This window comes from Anopheles funestus, chromosome 3RL, assembly GCF_943734845.2.
Source record: "Anopheles funestus chromosome 3RL, idAnoFuneDA-416_04, whole genome shotgun sequence".
Taxonomy (NCBI): Eukaryota; Metazoa; Arthropoda; class Insecta; order Diptera; family Culicidae; genus Anopheles; species Anopheles funestus.
Window position 1 is genome coordinate 76,562,818 of NC_064599.1, and position 21,934 is coordinate 76,584,751.

Sequence of the window (21,934 nt, forward strand, 5' to 3'; positions counted from 1 at the left end):
ATTTATTGGGTTTGCTTGTAAAATTAAAGCACACTGTCCAAGCTGTTTGCAAAAGTTGTGCTCTTGGTGTAGAGAATGAGCTTTGACTGTACTTTATCATCATTGTTTAACAGCTGATACTATTATTGGCTTCCGCTATGATGTTGGTTCAGCTGGACAGGAATGTAATTGATAGAATACAAAATATCCGCAATTTTACGAAAGCAGATATGGGGATTTCACGGATGTATTACAAGTTTCTTGTATTAAGTTTTGAAAATGAACTTTGGATTTAAATCAGAAAGACATTTATGGCCATTTCTATCACTTGGTCAGGAATTCCAATTCTGACGATCATATGATATCCTGATCTCAATATGTCGCTATAGTCCTGCAACAGTTCTATAACTCATTTCGTAGTATCTTAATTAGGTATCTTAAGAACAACATTATTAAATCATTAATTCTCCATTTCCAGACATCAGCACAGTACGTCAGATCGAACGAAAGCAGCGTTATGGAGTACGTACAGAACTTAGCCGAAACGGCTGAAATATTTTTGCCACACGAGGGAACCTTCGCCTCGTCGGTAACAGCTGCCGCAGCGGCTGCTGCAGCCGCCGCAGCTGCCGTTGCAAGTGGTGCTGCTTCCGGAGGACCTACAGCCGGTGCAACCGTAAACGGGTTGGGACTGAAACGACGAGCTTCTGATAAGTGAGTATCACAAGTGATTGGTGATGTAGAAGAAATATGTAGAACTTATTTTAAAGCAAATCTTGCTTCAGCTTATACGACACACATTCGTCGGGACCTCCAGAATGGAGTGATTACGTGCTACCACCAACCAAACGTCCCCATCCGTCGCTTCTGTTGGCATCCGGTGCATCGCAACTCTATCCTGGCCACCCGGCTCTCTTCGAATATCAAAACGGTGGCTTACATCCACATTCCGATGGTTTGGTAAGTGTTTTGAGTGTCTCAAACTCATTTTTTGGTTGACCAAATTCTTACTGTGCCCTTCTTTCCACAGCATTCCATTCATCGAGACGACCGGGATTTGCGAGCTGGCTCAACCGAATCTCATCGGCCACCGAGAATTCCACCGGGCGGGGGAAGTGGTGGTGGCGCTGGCGGTGGTAGCAGTACCGGCAGCACTGGTAATGGTACTGGAGGTAACAGCAGTATAGGCGGTGGCTCGATTGGTGGCGCAAGTGGCGAAGAGGAGTGGAAAAACATTCACACAATGCTGACCTGCATTTCGGCAATGGTGGAGAAAACGAAGCGAGCTATCTCGATTCTGCAGCAGCGTGGTATCGATAACAGTCATGCGCGAGATCATCAGGACACCTCGATGGCAGATATCAAGAGACAAACGGAGGAAAAAATATCCGAATTTCGGCGCACTGCCGAAGAGTCCGTTAATCAGGTAAGGCAAGGCATTAGCTTGAGTAAAGTTTCGGAGAAAATGAAGTAATGTGGAATGGTTGCCTTTTTGTTGCAGGTTAAGCGACAAGCCGTTATGGAGATACAGCGTGCCGTTGCGGCTGCAGAAGCAAGAACACTGGAGATGATCGCCCAGGAACGGTTAAAGATGGAGAAGCTGTACGCTGACATACATCGCAACAGTGCCGATGACACAGAGCCACCCATCACGAGTGGTAGTCAGAATGTAATATTCAGTTGAGAAATTGCTATGGCCCGTTTAGAGACACAAACCGATTAACCAGTGACCTTTGTACCTTGCAGGCTTGCTGGAACTGTGGACGAAAGGCAAACGAAACCTGTTCCGGCTGTAATTTGGCACGGTACTGTGGATCATTCTGTCAGCATAAGGATTGGGATCAACACCATCAGGTAAGATAAACTGCGATCTTTTATTGGAGAACAACTAAACAGACTGTTCTCTCTTTTCCCAAGGTTTGCGGTACATCACGTGCGGAGAACAGCTTTCAAAAGCACACGCAGAGCTCCCGTACGTCTATAGCATCGCGTTCGACTACGCCTCAGCAGCAGAGCAACAGTACATCGAACGGTACGGCTTCCGCTGCAAAATGACGGACTAAACCGCTGAAACCTAAGAAAAAGTATCTGTGCTAGTCAAATTACCGTAGTGTGTTGAACCTTCAGGCTAGGAACCGTTCCGGAACGGTTGGTTCATGTTGGGAAGAAGAATCGTGCCACGCACGACCATGATCCCTCTCGTCAGCATCTGTTTCGATATCTTTATCTCGTCTTAGTCGGATAGGCTGGTAGGTGTGTTTCAGTAATTTTAACCATAGACGTACGAATACAACCTTTTACGATTTATCCTACTGGTGTACGGTCCGAATGAATTGTTAGCGCGTAAAGTTTATTGTTTATTTTGTAGCTAAAGTTAGTTCAATACCTAAGTTCATTACACCCAGTGCAATATAACGTTTCATTTTTGTTTTAAATTATCCTTTTGTCTTACGGTATGATAACACGGTAGGGAAGGTTTAGGGATAGCAAAGAGCCAAAAGTAAAGTTTATTACTAAAATCCCAAAGTAGATGTTGACCAAAATAATTATTAAATTTAGCCGTAGCTATTGTAAGCAAGCGGAAGCAGTTGGCAGACGTAATATTACTACAATAGAGCAAACCTAAGCTCACTCACATAGCTGTAGATCTACACACTGAATGACACAACTTCTCTGAATGCACTAAAATCTGCACAACTGATCGTTTTTTGTGTAAGCACTACCCCTACAAATACAATATCAAACGTCTAACGTCGTGAATCATAAATAGAAGTAACGTTTTTTGCGATCGTACGATGCTTAATGTTAATTTTTTCTCATGACACGATCGTGAAGATCGTACGAAGCTGAGGTTCGAAACGTTTTTTTTTGTTATCTTTTTCTGGAAAATTACTATAAGCCCACCAATTAAAAATGAAGACTTGCGTTAAAAGAAGAAGAAGATATGAGTTTTTGAGGAACTCCCTTTGAAATGAAATTTAAACCTGGAAGAACTTTATTTCGATTTATTCTCTCCAGCATCGAATTTCCACAACTTGGCATCGCGTCATCGATGTATAATGAACAAAATGACGCTCTCCCATCTTCATTGCCGATTAAAGATCAACTACGATTCAGCCTTGTACATATTCGATTGTTAACTAATTTATTTATACAAATGTAGCTTAATTTTTTTTACACCACCGTAACATGTTTTGCTTTGCATTAATTGGTACACATTTGCGGAACGAATCAACTGTAGGTGTAAAAGATCTGGCTGATACGATATGTTTCCAACTTTAGTCAAACGCGTTTAAATTAAGATTGTGAAGCTGAACGAAACAGGAATAAAGTACGTGATTTAATCACCTAGATGCGTTATTTGGTTAGAAATTCTTTTCACCTTGCTGATTGATGCTCCAGTTTGTTGAGGTACGGTAGGAGGCTAAAGTCAAATGAAATGGTATAATGACCACAAAATAGCACGCAAATAGATATCAATCTTTCAGTACTGTATATATAGCTACTTTCTGTACAACTTATCGCAACCTCTTTATCACTTCGAGTCGTATCATACGATGTAAAATTAAACAAATAATGAAGAAATAAACCAAAATTGTATTTGTAAAATGAGCACCCAAAGTGGAATGGTTGGTTATGTTTAGAAAAAAAAACAGCAGACATCCGAAAAATTCGTAAGAAATGGTGACACCACCATAAAGCAGCGTGAACGCTGTTTAAGAGCTTCCTAATAGGTGCGAAGTGATTTGTATTCTTGTTGCAAAAAAGACGGAGTTTTTACGCTTAAAATCGAGGTTTTCTTCTTTCATTCAATTATTTTACAACTTTCATTCATATTTCAATGCCACGACTTGTATTACATACATATTTTATAAAATTTATTAATTTGATTGTTGGGTAGCGGTTCTTTCCAGTTGGGCCAAAAAGTAAACAAATATTGAAATGACAGTTCGAGTCGAACGTCAGTTCAGCATTTGCGTCATGTTTATTTGTGTTCTTCGTGGCGAATAGGAACGCGATATATTCGTTAGATTTTGCATTAATTAAACCTTAATTTAAGTATCATTTCATCCGAAAATGACACTCAAACGAGCCTTCTATCGAACCGGTGACGCTATTTGTGATGAAATTCTTGGACTGCTTGAAAAATTCGCCAACGAAACACTCGCTAAGCAGGATAAGTTCCGTCTAGGTGTATCGGGTAGGTCAAAACGCGTGCATTGAATTCAAAGTGAATTCAAAGTCATTCTCCTACGTGCTGTCGTGCGTGACCGTGCTTGTACCTACTTGACCGATTTTCATTCCAGGTGGCTCATTGGCGGACATTCTATGTGAGGGTATGTCAGATCTGCGGTCCGATTTCAGCAAATGGCAGATATTCTTCTGTGACGAGCGAGTTGTCCCGGTGGCAGATAAGGAATCAACGTTCGGCATTTTTAAGCGAGATCTGCTTGCGAACTGTGATAACATTCCGGAAAATGTATTCTTCCCGGTGAATACTTCGCTGGACGTAAATGAAGCTGCAGTAGATTACGAACGTACGATACGTAAAACGTTTGGGTTGGATAAACCCGAAGATGTACCCTCGTTTGATCTACTGATATTGGGTATTGGGCCCGATGGGCATACGGCATCACTGTTTCCTGGCCATCCACTGCTCGAGGAGAAGAAGAAATTGATCGCCCCGATCGAAAATTCTCCGAAACCACCACCAAAACGTGTCACCATGACGTTGCCGTTGATTAACAATGCCAAGGTGTGCCTGTTTGGTGCACAGGGCGGTGGAAAAGCGGAAATGCTGAAGGTAAGGGATATTTATGGTTTAATTTATTGAGCACTATTTTTAATGTAACATATTTCCACAGCGTATAGTAGCAGACAGGGACACTACATTGCCGGCCACGCTGGTCGATCCTCCCAAGGGTGAACTCATCTTTGTTGCCTGCGATGCAGCTGCCGCCCTTATAGAAGGAGACCCATTTCCACGATCGTAAAACCATTCCGCACTAGATTCCTTCTTTCCCGGTGCCTTAAAAGTGTATCAAACTGTGCAGCTGCTTATGCGTGACTAAACCCAACATTTAACCATGGCATTTTACAACACCTGACGGCGGTCGTCGGTGTGCCCGATCGGTGGCGGATTGGCTTTTATTTTATTCTATCTTGTGTGTACAATAAATTACAACCAATACTAAAGAATATGTATCACATAACAGTAACACCGTTGCGTTTCGCTGAACGAAACATCGTCGATCGGATAGTCCGATTCTAGTTAAAATACTAGCAATACTGTGTAATTGTTAGCTACCATTTGCTCATCGATCGCTAGGCTAGCGGATCAGTCCTCGTCGATGAACTTCTTGTATTCGTAATGTGTCGCAGGATCGAGCGGTCCCCAAGCAGGCGTAGGTTTGAAGGAGTTCTTTATTTTCTGCAAAAGAAATTTTGATTACTAAAATTACCTTTCTGGTTCAGTTGTGTCGATAAGTTGATGAACATACCTCGTTGAGCGTTTTCCCACTCTGCTTATAGACGGCATAAGCACCCCAAATTGGAAGCTGCAGCAGTCCGAATGCGAAAATGCACCAACCAATGTCTGCGTAAAAGTGAAAACAGTTGCCGGGAGAAGGTTTTAATATGAAAGCAGATCAACTGTGGACTAATAATGTTTCGTACCGTATGCGATCGTCGGATAAACGTACTGCTTGTACATTAGCGGTTCCAGCGTGACAAGGTTGTAGATAAGAATCACAAACATGAGAAGCGGTGTGATCCAGCGCCAGCAAAGCCTCCAGTAAAGATTTGGCCGATGTCCCAGCATGAATTCCGTATCCTTACACAACCGGTCTACACCGTAAACCCAGCCGATTGCAATCAGTTCAGCAATCGCGAGTACCAAAGCGATCGACGAAGCACCATAATAATCAACCAACTTCAGCACGTACTGGCCACCCTAAATGGGATGACAATGAATTAAGAAATATGTAGTAAATATTGCACATTTCTAACACATCCCTTGTAACATACCGGAGTAACGTAAATGCTTCCGAGCAGCACACCGCAGATAGCGATAATCGTTGCCGCTTGCCAGTTGCGTACCTTGGGGAACTGATCCTTAATAACCGTCATAACGCACGATGTCATCGCGACATTACTACCAATACCGAGCACGAACAGCATCAGAAAGAAGAGTACCGAAAATGCTTGTGGCAATACCTCAAACTTAGCAATTGCCTCCGGGTAGGAAATGAACGCCAAACCTGCATCCGATTTGACAACATTGCCAACATCCGTTTTACCGGTAACGTGTGCCAAATGGCCGAGAATGCCAAAAATAGTGCAACCGGCCAGCAGCGAGGTAAAGGTATCGATCGATGTGACGATCGTGGCGTCGCGATATACATTGTGCCGGAATTTATTGTAAGACGAGTACATAATGATGTTGCCGAAACAGATCGAAAGCGAGAAGAAACACTGCGTCACTGCTGCGTACCATACCTTGGGGTCGTAGATTTTGTCCCACTGTGGTTTAAGGAAGTACACGATACCGTCCACAGCTCCTGGGAGTGTGCAGGCGCGAACCAGAAGAACGGTCATAACAACGTATGGGAAGAGCGCCAGGAAGTAGGAAGCTTTTCCAGAACTTTTCACACCTAGACGTTCAGAAATAAAGAATGTATTAGCTTGCTTGTACTCTAAATCGCTGGAGACACTATAATTACCTTTGATCAGGGTCAGAAACACCAGCGACCATGACAGAACCAGGAATAGGGTCAATCTTAGATCCGGCAGTCCAATACCATCGTCAATTCCGTCCAGTTCCTTCAACACTACCTTACTGTAATCAGATTAATTGGTGTGATCAATCCCGTCCATTTGCTCATCAGTCAACACACAAACCCATCGGTCAAACAGAACGCTTACAGCCAACACCGGACGAGAGACATATTGTACCACCACCACCAACAGAGACGGTCGACAGTTCTATGTCCGCTAAACTTACGTAAAGTACAACTCCGAACTACTGGCCATCGAGAGACCTGTGCCGTTGACACTGTACGAAGCCGATCCCATCGCCTTGGCTTCCGAATCAATGCAGTTCGGTAACCATTCCTGGCGACACTTGGCCCAAGGCAGAGGATTCATAAACGAGTCTATCATATACCGTGCAATTAGCGCCATGAGCGAAGAGTAATACGTTATTAGTGTAGCCACCGAGAACAGCTGCCCATAGCCAACACCTTGCGAATAGGGGAGAACCAGAAGGATAGGAAGGGTAAGTACTACGCGAAGGGTTATTATTGAGCTCAACCGATGTTAGATGCGCTTGAGTGACTCCAATCGAAAGGTTCCCAGTCGTTTCGATTCGTATACCGTCTTATTACCGCTAGCGTTTGGAAGAATAGTAGTAGAACGTTTGCCCCAAATGTTTTTTTGAACTGAGACAAGATAGCTCCACTTACGTAAAGTACAGTTCGGCTGAGGAGGTCCTGTTGGACAGTACTACGGTATCATTAAGATCGTTCATAAGGGTAGTGTTGCGTGAGCCCGAGGGAATGCAGCTTCCTGCCCAGCTGTCCTCGCATACCGCCCACGGTAGGATGCTTTGAAACGAATCGAACAGATACCGCAACGTGGTGGCCATCAGTGAGGCATAGTACGTGGTGACGATTGTTGTTGAGAGTATCTGTCCATACCCGACGCCTTCGTAACGTTCGTAAGTTTATTTATGGGGTAAGAATCCATGTGATCAAAACATTCTTCCAGCTCTTTGGAAATTTTTCAATACCCTGAAGGAGGGAACTCAATTTGGTGATAACTTACCTCGCATGATCGGGGCCATATCGTACACCTTAACGCTTCCCCGGCTAGAGAACTGCCCAATGATCATCTCCATGTAGTAGACCGGTTTGCCAACGAGTAGCAGCACAATGATGTACGGTATCACAAATGCACCGCCACCATTCTCCAGTGCCACGAACGGAAATCGCCACACATTGCCGAGACCAACCGACATGGCGATACAGGACATCAGGAACTCTATACCCTTACCCCACTGGTCTCGATCGGCACTGGGTTGGACGGGCACAGCGGTACCGGTTCCATTTCGCGAAACGTTTTCCGATGCCGTTGTCCTGTGGACGGTTTTACCTCCTGCCAGTTCCACATCGGTAAGAGCCACACCCTGCGTACCGGGGACATGAACTCCATTCGCAGGTGGAGCATTCCAACGGAACTGACCCACTATAGAGGGGCTATTATCACCGATGAAGCCATTATTATCTCGACCTTCCATTTTTCCTGTGTTATATCCGTTGTAATCGCTACCGAGATCCGTATGTGAAGGATGGCGTGGCGTTTGTCTGCAGAAATAAAAGATGAAAAAACAAATCATAAGCCAAGTTGTCGGTTCCATTTAGCAGAGCTTGCAGATAAGAAGCAGTTAATGGATAATTTATTGCACTTTCAAACGGATTTCGCACAAATGTAATAAATCTTTGCAGCACGTGAGAGGGAGAATTAGAGAATTCGAATGGAATTAACAAAACAAACATTCCAACTACCGACATGCATAAAAAACACATTATCATAGATCGTTTTAAAAGCCGTCCGTTAAATTAATACAAGCCGTTAAAATTTTGCTGTCCGAAGGCTTTTTGGGAGGTAACCTCCTTCTGCGTGGTTTGTATGTGTAGAATGTACTGGCAAAACAAGTTTTTTTCCGCATGAACGATCGGTACCTACAACCCTTTGCCGGCAGTGTGCATGGCCGATCGGTAAGGATTTACGGTTAGCGAATTTCAATGTCACCGTAACGGACATCATGGACAAGTCAACAGACAAGCGCCGGTTTACCGAGCGCCGTGTACTGCTAAGCGCCCTGTGTATCGATCGCAAACGAATTGGCCATCAATGTGCGCGAAGGTCAAGAGCAAGGTATGTTGAGGAAGGATTGGTTCGTGAAAGAGGCAAAGTCAAGTCTACCCGTATAAGCTAAAACATGTTTTTATTTTCGGTCAACTACGTCACTAAACTGGTGACGCTAATTTTGATTATTTTACATTCCCGGCAGCTATTGGAATGTGAACTGGAAACTGCGGGATAATCTTATTTTTGATTGAGAATATAACTTGTTTGTCAGGTTCAAAACCAGGATCTTTCGGTGTAATATCGTCAACCACTGGAGATATGAAACAAGAAACTGTTCTTTAGGGTATACGTAAACAATATATTTCCAACATGTACCATTGAGATGCATTATCACAGTTCTCTTTCCTACTGAATTAAAAAAAAACGCCTTCTTAAACCTCAATCTTCAAGCAATGTCGAAAGGTTGCGTGTGATATATATTCCGCGGATACGGCCCAAGCTTTACCGGCGATTCCGAGGATGATCTGCGTAATGTTCGAACCTTGCTGCAGGATGACACGGTGATTTTCCGCCTTCAGCGAACGTCCCGGTGTCCACTTGACGATCGCACCGTCGCGCTGCAACACGTACAGCAGGTTGTCGCGGAAGTCCAGCTTCAAACCACATGGTCGACCGAGCAACCGTCCGAGATAGGTAACTTTCGTTTTCATAATGATCTTCCGTACGCCATCTTCCGGAAAAGCGAGCTGACGTATGTTCCGGACGGGAAGTGCGAACAAGCGGTTGCTCACCGTATCTGCTATGTACAGCTGGTTGTTGTTGATCGTCACCTCCGAAAGGGAGATCGGATGCAGTGAGGTAAGATCGTTCTTTCTGCACAAGAGGGGAGGAAGCTTAAGTATGGAAGCTTTAACGAGAGCAATGATGATGTTTAACTTACTGAAACTGTAGCTTGCCTATCGTACGCTTAAACAAGGAGTACAGCAGTATGTGATCCTCATCTAGAAGGGTTATAAACGCACGTGTATCTCCATCACTAGCCGGTACTGGGTCAACAACAATCGCGTGAAATCGTTGATTATCGGTCACACGAAACTGGTGGTGTATCTCACCCGTAGCAGGGCTAAGTAAACTACGAATGACCAGTTTCGGTGGACAGGTTAACTTGTCTCGGTCCGCTCCACAAAGCACCCACAGCCGGGCAAGTCGATCAATATCCGTACCCAGCACCTGTCTCAATCCACGACACGACCCTTCGTCCCAATCGCTCGACAGCACGCGAGGCCTCTGATGGCCCGTATTTTCGGGCCAGGTTGTTTCCACCAGAGACACTAAGAAAGGGATAGACAATATTACTAGCGCACCCTATTGTGTAACACGTGGCCACGGAATGTTCACTCACCGTTGGATGATTCAATCGTTAGGAATGCTCTCGAGTGGTACAACGAAACGTGCCGCACGCGGAATCGATCGATCCCGATCGAGCCGAGATCCCACGAGTGGCCGAAACGCACGAAAGCACTTAACAGCAAGGCGCAAAAGATGCGACACTTCATCGTGAACTGATTCCAGACCCACTTGAACACCGGACACGGTTGTCGTGTGCCACGGATTCCACCATTGATGCATACCTTTCGCGCCGCATGTTTGCGCTGACGTTGGCACACGGGTCGCGTGGACACCGTTCACGGTGGGAATGTTTTACAAACAGTCAACCTGCTGCAAGGTCGTTGAAGAATGTTGGCAGGGCGAGTAAAGTGGAGCAGTTTTGGAATTTGGACAGTTTAACAGTGATATGCTTGGTGGACGTAACGGGCTGTTCAAAAGGTGTTGGAAGCGTGTGTTTGCGTGAAGTGATGCTTAAGTTTACACTTTGGACATTTACGGTTAGCTTTTGAAGGGATTGGAAATATTATTTACCAGAGCAAGTAATAGCTTAATTTACAGAGTAACTTCGAAGCTGTGCAACATTTCTCAAATTTTAAAATCCTTCAATAATACCTTTAGTATCTCGAGGAATTTGTTGAGCAAGTGAAACAATTCTTTTGTTTGGACGAGTAAAGTGTACATGAAAATATGTGAAGAGCTGTAATATAAAATGGTTATCTGCCTATTCATGACTAGCTGTGGAGGTTATACGTAACTATCCAATAAAACCAACCAGAGATAGCTACTGACGCCGTATGTGACCTTGGTTAAGTTTAGTGCTTTAGAGGCTAAACTCGGATAAAATGATGTTCTCGTTTCTTCATTGTGATTTTCCTTGAAGAGTATAGGATGTGCTCAAAATCAGTAAAACTTTGAGATAGAGGAGAAAAGAGGCGATTTAAGAAATGGGGAGAAAAAAGACTTTCTTTTTGGATCTTATCAATCCTTCCATATATAAGATAGCTTTAAGGTATTTAAGTTTTAAATTAAATTTTACTAATTCTTCATTTTCTCATTGTGTTAATCGTGATCATTCTCAAACTTTACCGTTTCTTTGTCGAATGAATGTTCTACTGCACCACATCAATCACCCACAAACTATTGCACGCATATTACAAATAGCTGCCCAACCACTTCCACGTACGTAAATCGTTCCTCATTTACATATGCAAAAGCACCGGTGCGTGCCTGTTGCGGCTAGATACCGCATCACACGTGGTCCCGTTTGGTATGCGTGCCTGAAGGTTTGAATAGGACCGCGCTGCATTAAAATTGCACTCAGGCACGGGTGCATGCACGTAGCAATTGCAAACGAGCGTCCGTCCGTTTTGGTGGAGGGTGTTTAAAGACACAAAAACTCCATCATCGAACGTCTTGTTGATGATGCTATTGTCGCGTTGTAATTGTCGACATGGGCTCGAATACTAATGGCCATGTGTGCCTGTGGCGGAACTGGAACAGTTCGTACCATGAAACATATGTTCATGATCGACATTCATATCGGTTGGCCCATGTGCAAGGTCTACGTCGCTTTGTGTTGTACCACGAAGTTCTCAACCAATATGAGAACGAACAGATTTGGTTAATCATCTGGTTAGTTCGATGATGACGATAGAACAATAAATCACTAATTGCATAAGAGAAACAAACAGCGATCTCACGCCATCACCTCCACATATCGCCGTATCTGTGTTAGCCCCGGCCTTGGCTTCACAGCACGTGAGTTACGGTGGCTTTCCGTCGATGTTTCAAGCATCAGATCAAACCGATGCAACTTGCAAGCGCGCACAGTGTGGGACAATCAACTGATGCGCGATCATCTCGCGGTTACATATAGACATAAGGCCATACAAAGTGCAGCAACTTCCCACCGACTCAACAGCTGATTGCTCGAGGTCATGCACTTTTATGATCCAACCGATACCCTCCCAGATATGTGGATCCCAGTGAAGATTCCAAAACCTTCCTTCACCTGGCTCGTCGTTGACATAGGGACAATCTAGACACCAGGCCACGAAATATCGTGCTGCTGTACCCCCGCGGCAAACTTTATGATCGTGCAAAATTGAGAGATAAAGCTCAGCTTCCCGGACAGTTCGGCAGTACTAACGCGGTGACTGCCGATAAAGCCGCAGTGTCTTTGTTTTTCTAAACCGTGTCGCACGAACGTCAGGATGGTAAAATAGCTTTAATGATTTTACAACCACATCTGTCTTATCTGTTTCAACCCCTACATCAACCGGTTGGAGGGTAGTAGAACACTCGGTGGCATTTCGTATCGTGAAGGAAGTAATTCGCGAAGGAATAATACGCCTTGCCCCTATTCAGGTGCAGCCACGTACAGAGCTGCAATACGCCTTTCGAGAGGGTGCAATATTTTGTGCCGCGAGACATTGATCCACTTAGAGCTTAAACCGGAACTACACAGACGGATATACTACCACTCACCATTGTACAAAACCGTGATGCTTGGCATTCCAATGTAGGTAGTAACGAGGAAGTGGAGTTTTCTGTTTTTTTCTCTACTTCGTTTTTCTAACCAACAATCATATTGGATCATGAAGGAGGGTTTTGTTTTTTGTGGAGAAGGTCTATTTAGCAGACGTTTGGCCATGTGGCACCAGTGTGGTAAACAAAACTTTGAACCAATCTCCAAAACGACGAATGTTTACTTTCCCAATATTTAGTGGCTCTAGACGACCGAATGATGAGCGAATGAGTAATGAGTTATGAATATGCACAAAGAAATATCATTTTCCATAAGGGAAATTCCCAATTCCCGACTCGACGTGAGAAAGATGTTGTTTTGCTATCGTTTTATCTTTGCAGAATGGAGTGCAATACATGTTGCTCGTGGTTTTTTTTTTATTCACTCAGTAATACTTCAACAAATAAAAGGGCATCAGTTTTGTGTGCCTTTTGGATGAGCAATTGGAATAAATTACTTATGGGACATTTGTAACTCTTCAAACAAACTGATATAAGACAATTTTATCTTGAAGACTTTTGAAATCGCACTGCAATCATGTCTTATCTTCCGACAAAAGGTATTAGTCCTTTATTGCAACGCAACGTGATCTTTAAGGCCCTCTTAATGGCTTGGTCTATTTTTCTTGCATATGTGCTTTTTTTTATTTTCACTCTAAAAGGTACACATAACGACAGCAATTAAGCATTGATTGAAATTGTTTTGAAGTGATCATTAGGGTCACTTTTGATGGAACAGATACAGAGGGAGAGAGAGGAACAAGGCAAATAGAACCAGAACAGAGTGATTGTTTTTACCTTGGTTTGATCGTAACAAGCTTTTTTTCTGTTAAACTACGGTTTGATTCGAGCTTGTAGTCATTCAGTTGAAGCTTTATCCACTCATCAGTTATGTAAATTATGCTCTCCAAACAAACTTTACGTGTGAGCATAACCTCACTTATAATTCGATTCTGCTTTGGCTCGGGTATGAACGAATCTTTCCTATTTGGAATGGGCCGTATCAGAAAAATGGGTGCTGTAATAGTAACTATAGCCAAGCCCGTTCGATTTCGGCTCAGTTTGTAATCAGTACCAAGCGATCATCTATGTGTGATTCATGCTAAAAGATGAAGGAAAAGAGAGAGAGAGAGAGAGAGAGAGAGAGAGAGGGAGCAACAAAAGAAAGAAAAACAGTTTTCTTGCCTCATTCCAAGGTACAATGATCGTTTGCTACTAAATCATTTAGCTCACCACAGTCACCCTGGGCGGAAGGTGTGAACGATGGTACGTTTGTTTGCATAATGCCCCTTTCGATCGAGAGCGCATCATACCTTTGCAATCGATTATGTTACCAAACGTCCCGGCACGAAAATGAGTCGTTTGTTGAATATTTTCCATTTTACGAGAACTAACGGGTGGCGAAAAAAAGAGGAGTAATAATCATCCGCTAGCATCGGCAAGGCCATCGGCACAATTAGGCGAATCTGGGCTCACACATCACTGTTTTCGAACGGAAAAGGGATGCACGGTGGCACCAATCCGTCCGGCATGATGTGTGTGCGAAAACATAAACCAAACCACCTATGGCCAGATGGATTACACCGCTGAAAGCAATTTACGCGGCACAGCTCGTGACGATCGACAGATTACGGTGCTTTCCATATTCGCTGCAACATAAGGTCACCGACGGACCCACCTGTGCTGTGCATTGCTGTGGCTAATCAATGAAATTCTCGCTGGTGGTGATAAATCAATGCTTCTGGTTGAGAGACAACGGCACATAAACGTTGCAACATTGATAAGGAAATGATGAAAATTTTATTTATAAGCATCGCACACTATAGTAGCTGTGATGACATTGTAAATAGAAAATTAGTGAATGGGGAAAGGTTATGCGTTTTTATGGGTTTCTTTTACTCCTATACTCTCGCTGAATTTGTGTATGGAAGCTTGATTGATGTTTCGAAATTCGGACCGTCGGTGACAGGCTGGGCAGTAAAAGTTTAAGGTCGTTAAAAGAAATTTTAAAATAAAAGTTTATGTGTCTTTTATGTTTCATTATTAAGATTTTTCCATTTTACTCGGTAAATAAAAACATGACCATAAATTTCACATTTTACATGATTTTATTTTAACAATAAAACACACGCTTTTTATAACTGAGAAAATATTTCCTCACTTCAACTATCTTTCTACTACTTTTTCAATTGTCTTCTTTTTTTAATTTTTTAAAGTTTTTACGATAATATTTGCTTCAATTTTGTTTCTAACTTAGTAAACAAGAAATAACTTTCAAAATAAAAATTTGGTGATGTGTTTTCCTGCCAATAAGTTTTGCTAAAATTTACTGAGATATGTTTCTTAAAAAAATATCTTTAGAAATATAAAAATATTTACAAATAGAGTTTGACAAAGATTAAACAGTTGTAAAAGTTTTTTTTTTGGAAATTAAAAAAAATAAATTAATTAATGAACTAACATATAATAATTTTTCATACACCAAGACAGTAATGTTACATGGCATTTTAAAATTAAAAAACCATGAACTTTTATTAAATAAATTAAAACACTAATATCAATATAACTAGAAATTGGATAATTGTGCGACAATAGAGAACAAATTATACGTGAAATTTTTTTTAAAATATACAAATATATTTCGTCGGTCGTGCGTTACATTTCTATTCTAACATTCCATTGCGTATCAAGTACTAAAGTATGAAGTATGATTTATGACTGTTTGGTCTGTTTCTTCAAGAATTGCTATTTGAGTCACATGAAAGTGTTTTCATATTAATGTTTTCTAACTAACTAATTTATAAACAAACTGAATACAACTCATCTTGACATTTCGTAGAATAACTCTATTGAAAAGGATGGTCGTACGTACTTCCCCATGCTAACTCACAGCTTGTTGATATATTTATAACGCTCCAAAGGTGCTGTCCACGATGGATAGATTCATAGTTCATGCTGTAAAACGTGATGCTGCAGCTTTTCAAATTTAATCGAAAAAGCGGTTACTTCATCATCTTCAATCCTATTTCCTATTTTGCATTCCTATACGAGGTAGTCTGTCGTGAATTATAACACCAATTCCGCAAAAACACTTCAGCACAGTGGTAAATTTCGCTTGAATTTTGCGGTTTACTATTGTGTGCTTATGACTCGGAAGTTTCGTCGAAATGGTGAAAAAAGATTAAACTGTACGAGACACGCGATGATAACGATCCGTTTGCCTCATCTTCATCATCAGCTTTCGTGTCGTAAAGATTTCGTAGAGTAATGGACCTATTTCATCGTGCAAATAGTAGGTTTCCGGGCGGTTAGAGCTGTAAAAATGTTTATTTGGTTATGTTTGACAGTGGTTTTTTTCTATTTTTGCAAGCCCTTCAACAGAAAGAAGACGATAAAATGCTGCAAAATAATTTAAAGCACCAGCGCTTAAAGTGTCCTTAAAGTGTACCTCTTCCGGATTAGTTCAAGCGATGCTCACAAGACATGAATGCGGCGCCGAGAGGGATCACGCTAGAATCGAGCGCAGTTAGGTGTATGATCTGTGGAGATTTTTTTTCTTTCTTCTCTCGTAATTCGTCTCGTTTTTACCACCCGGTCAGTAGGAAGTCGGTTCCAATCCCGGCTTTCAAACAAGGCACGAACCGCAATCGTTTGTTGAATTGCTAAGCACCGATCATGAACCGGTGTTCACGCGTTATTCTAGATTTTGTTTCACTCCTCAATTTAATGATTCAAGGAAAACTGGTGCATGCCTTCGGCCGGGAGAATGTGACCGGGCCGGGAGTGCTAGAACTCGTGAATTTGTTCTCAGCCCGGACCAGCTTACTCGAATCGCGTGTCTCGTTTCCTTTCGCTGATCGATCGTTTGCCAAAGACGGTAGTCAACGAGGTCCACCTGTCGTGCTACTGGCAGGCATTGCGTGAGGTATGTGTGTGCCTGTGTACTACTTCCTGTATGGTGGTGGCTCAATTTGCTATGGTTCTAAAAAAAAGTTATAAATGGAACCGTGCCCCATGCACAGGAAACAGGTTCACGACAAAGAGCTCCTTTTACCGGTTGATTGAGCGAAACATTGATCGAGGCACGCGGTTTCGGATCGGTTATTGACTTTGTTATTTTGGATGTAATAAGATCAACAAAATAATAACAATCCACGCAAAAGAAAACACATGAAAAGGTGCTTAACAACTTGCCTATGAAGGTTTCGATTGAAATTTCATTGTGATCGTGAAGGTAGCAAATTGAAGTGACAAAACAAATTTCTTTACTATTAATTATTAATTTTTTTGTGTTTTTTTTTATTTATATTCAATTATTACGGCGTTTAGCCGTAATATTTATTTTATTAATAAAAATATTTTATTACCCCAAATGTTAAGTTTTATAATTAAAATACTAAACTAACTTGCTTTAGCTTTCGCTTTTACTTCATTCGAAGCTTGAACTTCGATTAAATGTTTGCGGAAGTAAGCGACAAACAGAAATGGTAAAGCACATTATTTACACGGGGATTTTGACATATATTCTTCGGAGAGTGAATGATTTGCTGCTAATAACAATGCGGCTCGAAAAAATACCAACCATGTAAACTCAATCATAAGGAATGGGGATGAATATGAGGTAGAGGTCTAGATGAACTTGAAATCGTACCAGAATAGTGTTTAATCGAATGCAACGTCATCGTCGCGTAACATTGAACTCGATTTCTCCGTTCGTTCGTACGGCGGGCGGTTGATGGCCAATCAAACTGTAGGCCACAAGGGAAAAAGGAAAAAAAAACAAAACATTTCGGACCATACCTAATAAATGCTCATTGTAGTTTGAGAACCGGCACGATGTACGGCCAAAAAAATGGGAAAACATTAATAAGTTTCGTGTGTTTTGTTACGATCGTTTAAAATTGTTTCCAATCAATTATCTGCTTAAAATAGAATTTACGTAAATCTGATCGTTTACGGACCAAAATAAACATACAGCATGGTCACTTACCCTAACACGCGTACTGCATGTGCATGCGCCTGGATACAACGGTTGTATCCGAGTTCCTTACGGGAGATGGTACGATAAAATGTCGTTACGGCAACGATGACCAGCAAAATGGTGGGTACAATAATGTTTTTCGCAAAGCCTGTTCAGTAAAGATTTTGCAAATAACACTACGCGTTGGGGCTGTTTTTTCTTCTTCTTGTGTATGTGTTTTACTGCTACTCTACTTGTTGGCTTCACTTAAAGCACCCAAAACGAAGGCTGTTAAGGAGGATGGACACACACGAGAAAAAAAAACAAACCTTCACTTAATGCTTTTACTCTGTAATTATCCTCAAAAGGCTGACCTATTTGAAAGTTGCTTTTGGGCAACACAATGACATTAGCATCACAATTGATCTACAAACACACGGAGTAGTGAAGAAATTAAGCAAAGAAGAAAAAAAAAACGATCGTTACAATTATTCAATCACTTCGCACCGAGCACAAATCAATCTGTTTAACCTTGCTAGCACAATATAAAAAGAGCCCAACTAAATCACACTTAATAGTAAATTAATGTCCGCAAAAACACTAAAACACCCGAAGAAGGTATTCACACAAAAAAATCACCGAAAACATCAATCAAATTTCAAATCACTGAACACATCCAACCAATTTCGTCCAAGGTGGCGTTCATTCAGATTCGATACAGTTTAGCCGCATTTAATGGAAGTTCTACTATCGCCCTAAGCAATGCCCACCCGAAGGTAAAGGAACCGCGATGGAATGGACGAAATTTTACACTTTGCGCTCGAAGGGACGAAGGAGTTGGGCGCACAGTTTGTCGACGAACCTTTTGTTTTCGGGAGAACAGCTTGCGCAAACCGAACGCGACGGCTGCTGGATAGAAACTGAAAGTCCGCTTTAGCGCGCCAATCGTTTTAAATGGCGGGTAGCGATCCGCTTAGAAGCGATCGCAATGCTGGGCGGCTAACGTTTTCCGCCGATGCTGTTTGCTGTTGGAAAAATTTTATGGGTTAATAAATTATTTGTGTGTTAGTCATTAAAGTGAATTAATAATATTATTCTAAGAAAACATTGTAAACATATTTCATTTGATTTGGAAAAAAATTGCACCAAATCTAATACACAGGTAATTGATGTGGGTGTCTCGCTATATTCGGAACGCACTGTATTGGAGCTTTTGTAAAAGCTTCGAAAAAGCTCTAACTCGCATGCTATGTTTGCCATACATCGTAGTCGCTATTTTGAATGAATGGAAAACTGATAAATGTTTAGAATGAATAAAAATTATGAATATTTTGTGCTGAATAAAATATAAATTTTCCAAAATATTTTCGTAGGAATATTGACCATCGGAATTCAATAAAGAGGTAGCAACTACGATTGCAATTCTAACATGCAAAGGATATCGATTTAACTGCAAAGAAAACCGTAAAATCGTTCAAATGGTCACTAGTAGTGTTGGGTCAAGAGCGAAAGAGGTACCTCAATCGCTCCGCATATCTTGTTGTGCGCGCTCCCGCACAGCCCACGCAAAAAAGAGGTAGCTCCGTACGGAGCGCTACACACAAGAGCGATTGTGCGATGCGCTCCCATTTGAAAATTTCATAAGGCCATTTCATAGGCTTAACTTTTTTTGAGCAATGCAGCAAAATTAATAAATGTGAAATATTTGAATGCGAATTTGTTGCAATAAGTTTCTTTTCACTCAAATAATGCTTTAAATTAAAAAAAAATAAAAAATGAGAAAAAAATTTCAAAAAAAATTTCCACTCGAAAATTTCATAAGGCTTACCCCTTACGTTTTTTTTGAAAAATTTTGCAAAAAAAAATTAAATTGATTTATTTTAATGCCAATCGGTTGCAATGTGTTTCTTTTCACTCAAATAATGCTTTAAATAAAAAAAAGAGTGAAAAATAATCAAAAAATCAAAAAATGCAAAAATATAAAAATTTACTAAGGCCCATTTTTGCACCAAATTTTGCCTATAAGTCGGTCGGTATCCAACGGATCGCCAATCTTTAAACTGTGGTCGATAGATGGCACCAATGGCTACATTTTCTTCTTGGACGGCCATGCCCTCAGATGTCTGTGCCAGAAGTTATTCGAGGAACCAAGTTCCTTACCCTGTTTGAGAAAATGTAAAATTTTCTTCATTTTTGAGCAATTTAGCAAAATTTTTAAATGTGATATTTTTTATTGCGAATTTGTTGCAATAAGTTTCTTTTCACTCAAATAATGCTTTAAATTAAAAAAAGAATAAAAAATCAGAAAAAAAATTCAAAAAAATTTTCCACTCGAAAATTTCATAAGGCTTACCCCTTGCCATTTTTTTGAGAAATTTTGCAAAAAAATTAAATTGATTTATTTTAATGCCAATTGGTTAAAATAAGTTTCTTTTCACTCAAATAATGCTTTAAATTTAAAAAAAGAATTAAAAATCAGAAAAAAATAAAAAAAATATATAAAAATTTGAAAATTTCCTAAGGCGATAGCTAGCGGGTCAAGAGCGAAAGAGGTATTTCAATCGCTCCGCTCATTTTATTGTGCGCGCTTCCGCATAGCCCACGGGAAAAATAGGTACGAAATCGCTCCTTCGAGCAGCGCTCCTTGTGGTGCGAAACTTCGCTCCTGGGAGCGCATCGCACAATCGCTCCTGTGTGCAGCGCTCCGTGTGGAGCTACCTCAAGCGCACCGCACACTTTAGAAGGCGAGAGCGGTGCGCTCCGCTCTTGCAAAAGAGCTACTTGACCCAATACTAGTCACTAGTGTTACTTTACTTCATAAAACGGTAGTATTTAAATCATGCTTTTATTAGGAAACATAATGCAATTTATTGGGAAATGCTCATACGAAATCGCTCTCTTTGTTCCTAAAAAACAATGCGCTGTATCAAAAGCAATTTTTTGGCGGTTTGCGGGTAAAAACTAGACTATAAAAAATGTTTTGAGAGTAGTTAAGTTTTTATTAAACGAACGATACGAGCAGAAATAAACAAAGGTATTTGGCTAGGAACGGCCTAGTTGTATCAAGATTTTTTTATACCAACGGTTCGGATGGGTTTTGAAACTCGGTTCTGTCGTGTGGAACCATTTAATGCTCAGAGCAGGTTGCTCAAACAAAATTATTTAAAGCTAGTAAAAAATTATAGTTGAAAAAGGAATTTAAATTGGAAATGGATAGATACATGTGATAATAAATAAATAAATAAATAAATAAACTTGTCAGTAATTTGTATATAAAAGAATAAATACTTAATTCTTTTTTCAAAATATTCGAAATATTCTTTTTATCGAGTTGCAAATATTTTAATAAGCAATAAAGTTATCCACTTTTGCATGTGGATGAGTGTACTTCTTGGGATGCTGCTTTGTCATGTTTCATCATACTTATATTTTTACCAGATATTAAAAATATTATTTCTATAGTTTCTTCTACAAGGTGATGGTGCATGACTGTATATGACAATTTAAATTATTATAAAATTTAAGTAAGTAAGCTCGATGAAAACTGTTACCTTCAATGTTAGAATCTATTCTGTTAACATCATCATTGAAGTGTCTGAATTTTCTTTTACTTAGTTTGTGTTGGTTTGTACTGTATTAATTTATGACTATTTTTTAGTGCTCCCTGGGTTTGATTAAGTATGGCTTTTTTCATACAGCTATAAAGCAGTACAGTAGCCCTTAACAGACATTACAACTTCTAAACTTTAATTTTTTTTCATTACATCCATGTATTGTCCAACATCCTATCGTCCCGTAGGAAAAAGAACACGTTCATCAAACAAATCACACTCAGATCCAACGGATGCTTAGCACATTTTGTAACCATTAACAAACAGTACCCAGCACGGCAGGGAATCAGTTCTACTCACGTTTAACATGCACGTACATGCTGGAAAACCACCTACTTACAGTATGTCCAATTTGCGCTTACCACCCGGTCGGACAGTTACGAGCTGTACAACCTTCACACTCAACATTCGACACTGTCAATGTCATGGCAGTCCGCAGCCTACCAGCACCAAACTCCAACCAAATGCGCCTGTAGATTCACATCAAATTACGCTCAAATTATTCCCGCGGTACAAACAAAAACTCAGTCCCCAGCGTACAGTGGCTATTCGGTACAAATGTGCACTACCGTTGCGTTTATATGAAGTTACGATAGCG

General features: G+C 41.0%; 4 protein-coding genes across 11 annotated transcripts in view; 2 read left to right on the forward strand and 2 right to left on the reverse strand.

The window, feature by feature from the left end:
- LOC125767005 (protein CBFA2T2) overlaps positions 1–2,822 on the forward strand; it is a 76,494-nt gene extending 73,672 nt beyond the window's left edge. The window contains exons 5-10 of one of the 4 annotated variants that reach the window (XR_007418716.1): positions 458–693; positions 750–939; positions 1,010–1,405; positions 1,481–1,658; positions 1,726–1,833; positions 1,897–2,010. Coding sequence is in view for 3 of the 4 variants with exons in the window: in XM_049433202.1 (XP_049289159.1) it covers positions 458–693; positions 750–939; positions 1,010–1,405; positions 1,481–1,648; positions 1,726–1,833; positions 1,897–2,034 (1,236 nt within the window). In the remaining variant the exon portion in view is untranslated. Of the gene's footprint in view, positions 1–457; positions 694–749; positions 940–1,009; positions 1,406–1,480; positions 1,659–1,706; positions 1,834–1,896 lie in introns of those variants that run through there. The other 3 variants (XM_049433202.1, XM_049433203.1, XM_049433205.1) reach the window with 3 other exon arrangements.
- A 1,110-nt stretch (positions 2,823–3,932) lies between these two features.
- Positions 3,933–5,178, forward strand: LOC125767081 (6-phosphogluconolactonase). Its single transcript, XM_049433333.1, has 3 exons — positions 3,933–4,180; positions 4,287–4,783; positions 4,845–5,178. Exons 1-3 carry the CDS (start codon positions 4,057–4,059, stop codon positions 4,971–4,973), a joined length of 750 nt encoding a protein of 249 aa, XP_049289290.1. The 5' UTR covers positions 3,933–4,056; the 3' UTR covers positions 4,974–5,178.
- Positions 5,060–18,689, reverse strand: LOC125766997 (sodium-dependent nutrient amino acid transporter 1-like). 5 transcript variants are annotated; one of them, XM_049433185.1, is made up of 10 exons: positions 18,588–18,661; positions 18,100–18,151; positions 17,756–18,013; positions 7,804–8,342; positions 7,443–7,683; positions 6,702–6,817; positions 6,007–6,632; positions 5,656–5,932; positions 5,481–5,575; positions 5,060–5,410 (listed from the first exon to the last, which is right to left on the reverse strand). In XM_049433185.1, the coding sequence occupies exons 4-10, from the start codon at positions 8,273–8,275 to the stop codon at positions 5,318–5,320; spliced, it is 1,920 nt and encodes a 639-aa protein (XP_049289142.1). In that variant the 5' UTR covers positions 8,276–8,342; positions 17,756–18,013; positions 18,100–18,151; positions 18,588–18,661; the 3' UTR covers positions 5,060–5,317. The 5 variants fall into 5 exon arrangements, with proteins under 5 accessions (XP_049289142.1, XP_049289144.1, XP_049289145.1 ...); XM_049433187.1 differs by lacking the exon at positions 18,100–18,151 and having other exon boundaries at positions 18,588–18,689; XM_049433188.1 differs by lacking the exon at positions 18,100–18,151 and having other exon boundaries at positions 18,537–18,650.
- LOC125767066 (uncharacterized) lies at positions 8,350–17,744 on the reverse strand. The gene is made up of 3 exons (XM_049433314.1): positions 10,253–17,744; positions 9,791–10,181; positions 8,350–9,723 (listed from the first exon to the last, which is right to left on the reverse strand). The coding sequence occupies exons 1-3, from the start codon at positions 10,404–10,406 to the stop codon at positions 9,282–9,284; spliced, it is 987 nt and encodes a 328-aa protein (XP_049289271.1). The 5' UTR covers positions 10,407–17,744; the 3' UTR covers positions 8,350–9,281.
- Positions 18,690–21,934: the final 3,245 nt, after the last annotated feature.